The following is a 10,205-nucleotide window of genomic DNA, read 5'->3' as shown; positions in this document are numbered from 1 at the left end:
GAAATTACCTCTAGCCCGGAGCCAGAGGGGGTCATCGACACAACGCCAACCCTGGTGGTGGGGCACTTCGAAGGTCTGGAGATCCTCCTTGAGATTCCCCATTTACCGGAAATGCCACCCGCAGGTCCTTCCTTAGCTACATAAGAAAGGGAGCAAGCCCCCTAGCCTAAACCTCGATCCATCCCAGAGTAGCCACCGGCTGTACAGCGGCGAACGGGGGGCAAACTCCTCAAAACGAAGTTCTACTTTGTCTTTGGAAGAATTGGAAGAATCGGACTCTAAGTTTAAAGTAGGAGTAGAGTCTTTAGAGGCTCGTTTAGAAGGAATAAAGAGAAAAAAAGCAACTGCAAGCGTTCGGGGCTTCTCCTTTTGAGACCGCGAAAGCAGAGCTGGTTACGTCCATTGGGGAAAATTCCCAGTTTCATGTGGGACTGCTTTTGTCTCTGGATGTCAAATGCCCCTTGACGGGCAAACGGGAGGCTCTCAAAAAGACGATAGAGGCCATGTTGAAATGCCAAGGAAAGCCCACAGACTCCCTAGCGTCTCTACTTGACCTAAAATGCGATCTCGAGGACCCAAAAAACTCGAGACCGCTCTCCGTCCATATTTAGGACGGTTAGGGCGATTTTTGAAGAAATAAAAATCTTCTGTCAATTTATCCACACTTCCATGACTTCTAGAGGAAAGCTAACTGCTTGCTGGCTGGGAGCTGTATGAGCGGTAACGTCCACGTACGGCTCCGTGAGAAGGTGGACGGAAATGGCCTTGTTGTACCTCACTCCCGTCTTCAATGGGGTGTGCTCTTTTTTTAGGAGAGTATGCCAATATGATCTTAATGAGGTGTGGGGCTTTGCATCTGACATTCGTTGGGATTTCCTCTACGGGAGCCCGCGTCCGGCCTTTTTGTGCAATAAACCCCTCCGGCCGAAGACTAGTGATAGGTGGTCCCACGGAGCTTTCGGAGAAGGGTAGCCTAGTGTGAGCACAACAATGAACCGCGGCGAACCCTTACACGACCCTTCTAAGATAAGGGGGGAGATCCTCAGTAGTGGTGACCCTTTGACTCTTCCACTGACTTATATATGTATCGAATGCTCATACGGGAAAGTGAACTCCTGGGTCTGGAACCTGGGGGGTTGCTCCGAGAAAAAATCCTTTCTTTCTCGTCCACTCTAGGGGGTGCAGACACACCTGCGCAGATTACAGTTGACGGTTACAAGAATGGCGGGGAAGTGAAGAGTACCCAACGACATTCAGCGATGAATGTAGACCCATTGGGCGGGGATAATCATTCTGGTACTGGGAGAGGTGGTGACACCAGTCTGAGCTGAGGGAAGCCAGGCAATTGAGTCACTAAAACGACCGCAGGAGGCGCACCCTAAGCCCAGCTTCTCGGAGCTGCTATTGCGAAATACGGCTTCCCTAATATCCAAATTTCAACAAGGGGGCTGGGCTGCTCGCCTTCATAGAAAGGCAACCGAGCCTAGATTAGATGTTCGCCGTTTTATAGAATAGAAAGAGAAGGTAAAGGGGGGGGGGTTGGAGATTCTTGAAAGAATGCATGGCTTCCTCCTATTCCGCTTCAACAGAAGCCCTTAAAATCCTGCTGCTATGGCAGCAAGGGTTATCCATTTCATAGGCGAGGGTGGGGGAGAAGCAAGCCGAACCTCTGATCGACCCAGACACGTAAAAAATTCTCGGCGCCAAGAGAAAGACGAGATTCAGTAAGTAATTCAGTGAGTGCTTTCTTTTATAAGAAGAGCGTCGGCTTGGAAGGAGAAAATGAAATACGAACAACCACGTTGGTTGTAATAGATTGACTTGAATGTGTCTTCTTGCTCCAGCATTCAAGTTCCATTTCAAGGGAGGACGACGTACCATGATACTTTCTGTTTTGTCGAGCCCTGCTTTGGTATCTGGTTTGATGGTTGTATGTGCTAAAAATCCGGTACATTCCGTTTTGTTTCCCATCCTAGTCTTTTGTGACACTTCTGGTTTACTTATTTTGTTAGGTCTCGACTTCTCCGCTATGATCTCCCCAGTAGTTCATATAGGATCTATTGCTGTTTCATTCCTACTCGTCGTTATGATGTTCAATATTCAAATAGCGGAGATTCACGAAGAAGTATTGCGCTATTTACCAGTGAGTGGTATTATTGGACTGATCTTTTGGTGGGAAATGTTCTTCATTTTAGATAATGAAACCATTCCATTACTACCAACCCACAGAAATACGACCTCTCAGAGATATACGGATTATGCCGGAAAGGTACGAAGTTGGACTAATTTGGAAACATTGGGCAATTTTCTTTATACCTACTATTCCGTCTGGTTTTTGGTTTCTAGTCTGATTTTATTAGTAGCTATGATTGGGGCTATAGTACTTACTATGCATAGGACTAGAAAGGTGAAAAGACAGGATGTACTCTAATGAAATGCCTTGGATTCTAGTAGGAATATAATGAACAGGACTATTTCTTCTTTTGGCCATAGCCATAGAAGAAGCTTCTCCTCCAAAGCGGAGGGAGGGGAATCTCAGGATTCCTATGACCCTCCTTATATCGCATTTTTAAGAACTCGTTTAGGGTTTTTCCTGGGTTTGGTACCAAATCTAGATAAACTCCTTTCAGTTCATAAACCTGAGGAAATTCTATTTCTAGCTTTTCGCTTCCCGTGGGATGCTAACATGTTTAAATTGCCCCTAAAGAATATCAAACATATGATTAAAGAAGCAATGGCTAATGAGGAAAAAAACAGAAACAAGCCTCCGGTGGAAGGTTGTGAAGATCGTCGTATGACTGCGGACGAAAGTCAAAAATTCCTAGAAGCATTTCCTTTCCTATGGGATAAAAAAAGATTTGGAACTATTTAGTGGTGTAGGTATCCATCTTAGCAAATAGAGATACCGAGGCCCACCAACCTACTACTTGTTGGTTTGGTGGGGAAAGAGGAGTGGGTATGATGGCTTCTTTCACTTTTTTAGGCTAGTTTACATCATTCCACATGATGATTTGGTTGATAGAGTTATATCGATATATCGAAATAAGTACTCCTTTTGTAATATACTTTCGCAGAGTGAATACGCGCTCAATGATGAACCTTCAAAAATGCGTTATGCCGCAATAGGTACTAGTATCACTATAGCAAGTTATTTGACTTTGAATGCAATAATTCCGCTAACAGCCTCTATAATACAATGATAAATAAATGATCAATTCTATTCCACGATGTATTCCTAGTTTGAAAACAGATGAATGAAGGGCATGATCATTATAAAGTATCCCCTTTTTTTATTTATCCCAGCTAGGTTCTTGTTGAATACCCATAGAGCTCGGATTCCGACGATACGAGCAAAAGCTATAAAAGCATTAGGAAAGGGACACCCGCCTCCATTTTGGATTCGGTCTGTTCCATCTTTTACCTTTGGAAAAATAAAGGGATTGGAGCCGCAAATCCTTGTTGAAGAGGATATCGAGCACAAGAGTGATGAGTAAAGAGTAGAGGGTGCATTGGATGTGCGCTCCCTATGAACGATGTCCCACTAGAAATGGATCTTCAGAAAGAAGAGTGTTTCTCTTGATATTTCTATTCGATTCTATTTCTATAAGTGAATTATTGATCAAGATCAAATGGAGAAAATGTAGATGTGAAACTATGTTCTTTGAACACCTTCTTCCATGCTATTGAAGCTGGCAAATAGGGGAGAGAGTGAAGAGAGAAGCCATGCCTCTTTCGATGTGAGGCAAGCGATGAACGAGTAGATACTTCCCTTAGACCAATTTTCTCTTTCGGTTGCTGACACCGAGATGGGCTAGGCTAGGAAACCTTATTCGAGACGGTAGGGATGGTAAAGAAAGCGATGGGTTATACGTATGAATTGGAATACAAATGAAATCATTGCCTATAAAGATGAACCCATTAGCGTATAGGAACTACAACATATGAAAGTAGGGTGGATACTCCTATTTTATTGGTTTAACCAGAAATAGAGGATAGGATTCAAAAAGTCAATCGGAAACCGTGCCCTAATCTTTAATTGAGTTCAATACCCCTACTACTAGTATTGGCATGGGTTCATATGTATACATTCGTATTGGCTTAGCGATGCACTTCGTATCCCGCCACATCCGATCCTTTGCTTTGTTTCCTTCTTACTTTTATGATTTTATTGACTACTCTTGTGCAGCTGGGATATAGTGAGTTGAGAAAGGAGATAGTGAAACTTAACTAGTCTTTGTCATGGAAGGGAGCAACTTCTCTCGAGTACGTACAGTGCTGAGGATTTACGAATAGGCTAACGTTACAAGTACATAGTGGATCTATGATAGTGATGTATGGACCACACCAACCTCTCTTTCTAGCCGTAATCGATAAGAAAGGAAGAAATCTCATGGCATGTGAAGACAATAAATCTATAATAAAATAGGTAAAGAAAGGAAAATACTCCGGGGTAATTGGCTTATACCACAATGTTACTCTGACAGGATCCTTGACAAAATAGTCTTGGCTTGTAACCCAGTATTTATTGGACAATATAACTGGCTGCTGAATACGCGCGGCTATCCTGCTAATACTGGCAACCAAAGACATGAGGTTCTTCATACCAGCATAATCATTCTCCCAGTATTGGAAACATGCTTTTGTAATAACATGAATGTCTTTAATCTCTGTGTACCTTCCTATTTGCTTTGTCAACTCATTAGCTACTACAAATATTTCTTAGCTATTAGATCCTCTTTCTTCATGGTAGAACTCCAAGACAGATGATAGCTCTTGCTTGTCTTCATGAAAAAGTGCAGAAGCCTGTATCAATGAAGAGTAGGCCGGTACCAGCAGAAGATAGTAAATAGTGTTTTGTTAGCCACTACACTCACACTATTTGTTCGGAAAGTAAGTCCTCCTAAAGATTGTTCTCCCCAACCCAAGTTCAAGACGACCTACCTAAGAGTACAAAAGATGGACAACCAAAAAGCGAGTAACGAGTAAGAGAGCGGCGGGTGACTAGCCCTACCCTCTGTCTTCCTTAGAAAGATAGGTTGGTACCTCTGCCTGTGAAAAGAAGAGAGAGACCACTTTAAGAAAGGTTGTCCACAAAAGAAGTTGCTCAAGCAAAGACTGTTCGTAAGTTCGTTACCAAAAGCAGAGTGAAAGGGGTTAGTAGCTAAGGGATAATAAAGAACTTTTGAAGGAAAGCGAGACAAAGGCGTATACTGTGTTTCGATAGCTGGTAACCAATACGCGACCCCTATTGATTCTTATAGAAATCCTGTGAAAAGAAGTGTTCTCTTTCTCTAGCGAAAAGAACAATCTCGCAGGAAGATCAAAATACTTACTATATGTGCGTTTATGTATCAACTCTTATATAGTCTAGTTTTCCCTCCCTATCTAGAGAAGGAATCAATTCCCCTTTTTGAATGTACAAAAATTGGTAGAGCTCAGCATGTCTGGAAGCACGGGAGAAAGCTCTTCTTCTTATATTATTACCAGTTTTCGATATTGGGTTATTCATAGCATTACTACACCTTCCTTATTCATTGCGGGTTGGTTATTTGTTAGACCGGCTTTCACTTGGAAAAATAGGAGATTTAGTTCCACGCTTTGATTGGTAGTAGAAGGGAGGGCGCGTTGCCAACCTTCATTTTTCTTGGATATTCAACACTAAATGAAATGCAAATGCATATGAGAGAACTTCAAACTACTTTACTTATTTGCAACAGCAAGCTGAATAATAGAATAAATAAGCAAGGAAGGAAAGAAAGAATAGGGTTGTCGCTGATACGCTGTTTGGATTGGATGTCGCAATATCGGTTGTAGTATTTCCGCTATTTCTATCAGCTAAGAGAAATGTCGCATAATCGGTTGTTCATCATCTTATAATTCATGGACCAAAGTCGCAAATCTCTTGTTCTCATTCAAGCATGAGTTCATTCAAAGTCGGCATGGGGAATCAGAGAAAGGGCTGTTTAGTCAACAATCATGACCATAGGAACATTTGTTCGCTTTCTAGGTACCCCCGGATCTACTTGTCATCGCCTTTGACCTGGGAAAAGCATTTACCCTGAGTCGGCTATTCCTGATTCAGAAAGGAAAGGTATGTGGGAAGACATTGAGTTAGAGATTGAATGAAGGGGCACACTAGAGAAAAGCAAGGACAAGTAGCTAGTTGACTAACGCTTTCGATCACGTACGCTAGCGCTCTTTGATAGAGCATTATCTACAACCCTGAAGCAAACTATGAAAAAGAAATCTAGCAGTCTCTTCCAGCAATGAATTGTAGCAGGGCTTGGTCTCGAAAGGTATAGATACCACCATAAGCTTGGAAAGAAGAAGGAATGTCGACCTACCGCTCCGTGGGCTTTGAACCTTGCTTTTCTGTAAAATTCTCAAACGCTATAGCTGTGTAAAAACAATACTCAATTTCTCACTAGAAAAAACAGCAGTCTTTATTGGTGTGTGCATATTAGTCACTGATTATAGCTTTGAATAGGACAAACTACTTTAGTAACTCTTGACTATTGCTTGAAACAAGCGTTAAAGCAATGGAAAGAAGCGAACGGTTAAGCTAATGCAACAAGAAAAGGGATGCAGCAAGTGTCCAAAAATCGGATATGCCTAGTGAAAATTACAAACAAGGCCGAGGAAGGATTTCGTACTGCCACAATGCTCTTGAGAGAAGGAAGCATGAATACCGAAGGCCTACCTAGTTGAAATAGGAACAACTATGGAAGTCCTCGGCCAAACGAATATTTCACGGAAAGCCGACAAGGGATTTTCTTAATAACTGGGCGCTTTGATTCTTTGGAACAACTCGACGAATTTAGTAGATCTCTTTAGGAGGCCTTCCATGACCATAGGTCGAACCTATCCCATTTTGACAGAGAGTAAACATATCGTACCTAATGACAACTTCGTAAGAATTTTACTTCTATCATACTCCTGCCATAAAAGATAGTTGCCATCTCGTGGGTATCCATCCTATCTATTCAAAGTACCAGGAACGTCATCTACTACTGTGAAACTCCCCGGGGACGCTTTTCTAACTGGTTTAGCCTCTAGAGTGGGGAGGAAGAACACCCTCTAGACCAGGATAACTTACTAATTCAATTGACAAAGCGTCCTATTTGCTAGATTTCTAGTCGTTAGCTTTTAGTGAAGATGAATTGCTATGATCTGCGGGCAGCCCTCATTATTGAATTTATCCGCCTTCGATGCAACCAAATTCACTATTGACTTACGAGTTTATGCATGCTTCATTCCTATATCGGCATGTATTATCCGTAGGCTAGTTGTGAGACATCTTCCTCTTAGTGCTACAAATGGCTTCTTCCTTAGTTCTTTATAGCTCTTTCACCTCCTTTAGACTCTTTGCAATGTTTATTGCGGGGAACTCTACACTATTGTACTCGGATGCTATTCCTTCAAGAAAGTATCGGAAAGCAAAAGGGACTCGTTCACCGTATCGCGTCCAATACAGCTATGCCACAAGTTGACCTAACCAACTGGTAAACAAAACCCAAGTTAACGGATCGACCTAGGAATAGGATGAATAGAACCATTGAATCTTCACCCAATGGAGCAGACAACCTTCCTTTAAGAAAGAAATAACTCCCTACAACAACCGTGTTTCGAAACTCGATTCATTATCATACGAGAAATTTCATGACAAGAACCTTCATTCCTACAGAGAGGTTGAAGCTAAGTTTCAAGACCTAGTACGGGCAAAGCGCAGTTCAAAACCGAAAGGATCAAAGAAAAGGGAATATCACGAAGGTAAGCACATTCCATTTTTCTTAATTGACAAAGCAAATGGAGTTATCAACCCTTTTTTCCGAAACCCTATAACGGCTAGTTCCCAATGCTCGGCTTCCTACCTCCTCTAACAAAATCAAAGGTAATATCCTCCATTTTCCAAGAAGATAAGTTCGATGGCAAAGGATGTCAACGGAACAGTTTCGGCAAAGGCAAAGCCCGAGAGATATCCAATAGCGTATGGCGATAATGTCATCCCCACTGAATCCTCATCTTCAAAGCATTTTCTTGCAAGGGCCTATCATGAAAGAACTCAAGCCAATTCTTTTCATTGTCATGTAGTAGATCCTAGGAAACATACGTACGAGATATTTACAGCCCTTCTTCGGCAAGGGTATCCGGTAAAAGGAGGACGGTTCGTAATCTTTTGATCGGCAAAGGGTTCGATGCATTAGTTTTCGACTATGAACGAGTCAATCAGCTAGATCTACTTGCGGCAAACGGCAGCTTCCTTTCCCAGCCAATGGAACATAAGGCAATGGTTGTTATTGAAGTTCAGATCAGGGAATACCCTAGGATTCAGCTTTTTCCCCGGTTCCGTAATGGTAGGTTTCGGCTCCTCGCTACATCCCTTCCGCTCCTACTAAGGACGCTGCTGAACCGATAGAATTTGCTCAGCGAGCACTACCATAACTTATGGTATCTGACCAGTGTTAAGAATTAGCCATCCAGGGAATGAAACTATGCGACTACCTACGCTGTCACACGGCTCCATTTATTGAAGAAAGGGATAAGACTACTGCCATTAAGGCAATGAAATTGACGAGGAAGAGTCAGGAGTTTGGCTGCGCCAAAGCAGAGGAACAGAGGGAAGCAGCCGCCGCTGCACGGGGCCTGCGCATTATCAAAACCAGGCAATGTAGTCAATGAACAAAAGTTTCGTTTACCACTGGGGTTCTTCATATGCACAGTCAGCTCAGGTAACGTCCAGAGGTGTTAATACAAAGCAAGAATTGGATTCTAAGTATTGCCATTTCGTGTTCAGAAGTCTGAAGCACATCATTTGCGGGAAGCAGCGAGGAAGAAAAGCGTACCGTATTGACGGTAGTGCAGAATGATCTCTTTCACGATATCGTACGTATCTCCAGAGCACGAACATACGGTATACAACCGAGTTGCCCAACGTCGGACACAACAAACTTTCGAGCACCCTATTCATTTAGCCTCTTAATCGATTGAAAGAAAATAGAGGTCTGCAGCAAATAATAGATTGGAAACCAACACCAACACATCTAGAAAGTCTGAAGGATAAGGCTTCTCTCGTCCAAAGAACGGTACTGAAGGCGAAAGATACTCCAAAATATGTCATTGGATCCAGCTGCAACAATGAAGAGCGCCATCTTGAAGAAATCACTTGCTGCTTCCTCCACCATGTTCTCCAGTATCTTGTCTTATCGAAGTACCTTATTAGCTGATAAGAACTAGCTGAGGCATCTAGCTGATGAGGTAATCTCTGCATATAATACCAACTAAGTTGGTTGTTGTTACTACATGCTGCGAGCATTTGGGAAAATGACAGAAACAGAAAATGGGTTTCTAGCTGCATAAGCACAATTATATAGAAAGCAGTTTCCTTTATTCATATCTGGGGAAAGGGTTGGTTCTCAAAATTCTCTTTAAAGAATGTTAAAGCAGTACTGTAATTTTCTGGTGAATTGGAAAGTGGTTGCTACCATATTGTTTGTAGTGATTACATCATAATCCTCATCTTCAAAGCAAGGCTATGCACCAGGGCTTCAAATGCTAGGCTAACCTCGGCAGAGAACCCTAGGGATTTGCAAATTCTTGAATCGATAGACTTTCATACAACGGCAAACAAACAGACGCGATAGAGAGTTTTACGCTACTTCACAGTCAGCAGCAAGAGTGGATGGTATAACTCTAGCCAGCAGGCGGGAGGGAACGAAGCTCTTTCCTGATCTTGATCTAGAATCCCTGACATTGGTTGATTTAGCTGTGGTGTAGCTTAGGATCTTAAAGCTATGCAGCTGGGTTGATCCCTATCGATGGAATGGAGCTTATCAACTCATGAATAGCATGGATCGCCTTCTACTATACCGGGATAAGGTGCAACAATGGAAGCATACCATGGATAATCCAGAGATACATCCTACCTATGCCAAGAGCACGAAGATCAAGCTAAGTAAACAAGTCTAGTTAAAGCCCACTGGAGTAAGGAAAATACAATAGGTTGCTTTTTTCCCACCATACCTGGCAATGATTGGTATCCCTTGATATGTTAACACCAACTAACCAGTTGTCCCTTCCCCTAGAGGGGTTTCCTATATGGATTCGTTCCCCTGAGCATCTTCCATGAATTTACGTATATGAGTGTAGTTATCAGGTATGCCGGGAGCTGGATTCTATCCCCGGGGATAGTGATTGATGGCATAGAG

General features: G+C 42.5%; 1 protein-coding gene and 1 pseudogene across 1 annotated transcript; one reads left to right on the top strand and one right to left on the bottom strand.

Moving 5' to 3' along the window:
- Nucleotides 1-650: 650 nt before the first annotated feature.
- On the bottom strand, nucleotides 651-1,253 carry LOC119288904 (annotated as a pseudogene).
- Nucleotides 1,254-1,879: 626 nt separating this feature from the next.
- Nucleotides 1,880-2,431, top strand: LOC119288903 (NADH-ubiquinone oxidoreductase chain 6-like). The gene has a single exon (XM_037568395.1). It carries the CDS (start codon nucleotides 1,880-1,882, stop codon nucleotides 2,429-2,431), a length of 552 nt encoding a protein of 183 aa, XP_037424292.1.
- The last annotated feature ends 7,774 nt before the right edge of the window (nucleotides 2,432-10,205 follow it).

The sequence above is a fragment of the Triticum dicoccoides genome, chromosome 4A, assembly GCF_002162155.2.
Source record: "Triticum dicoccoides isolate Atlit2015 ecotype Zavitan chromosome 4A, WEW_v2.0, whole genome shotgun sequence".
NCBI classification, from domain to species: Eukaryota; Viridiplantae; Streptophyta; class Magnoliopsida; order Poales; family Poaceae; genus Triticum; species Triticum dicoccoides.
Note: the sequence above shows the minus strand (reverse complement) of the source record. Positions and strands in the feature narration are given on the sequence as shown.

Coding starts and splice junctions, on each gene's coding strand:
- LOC119288903 (XM_037568395.1), top strand. CDS start 1,880: ATGATACTTTCTGTTTTGTCGAGCCCTGCTTTGGTATCTGGTTTGATG.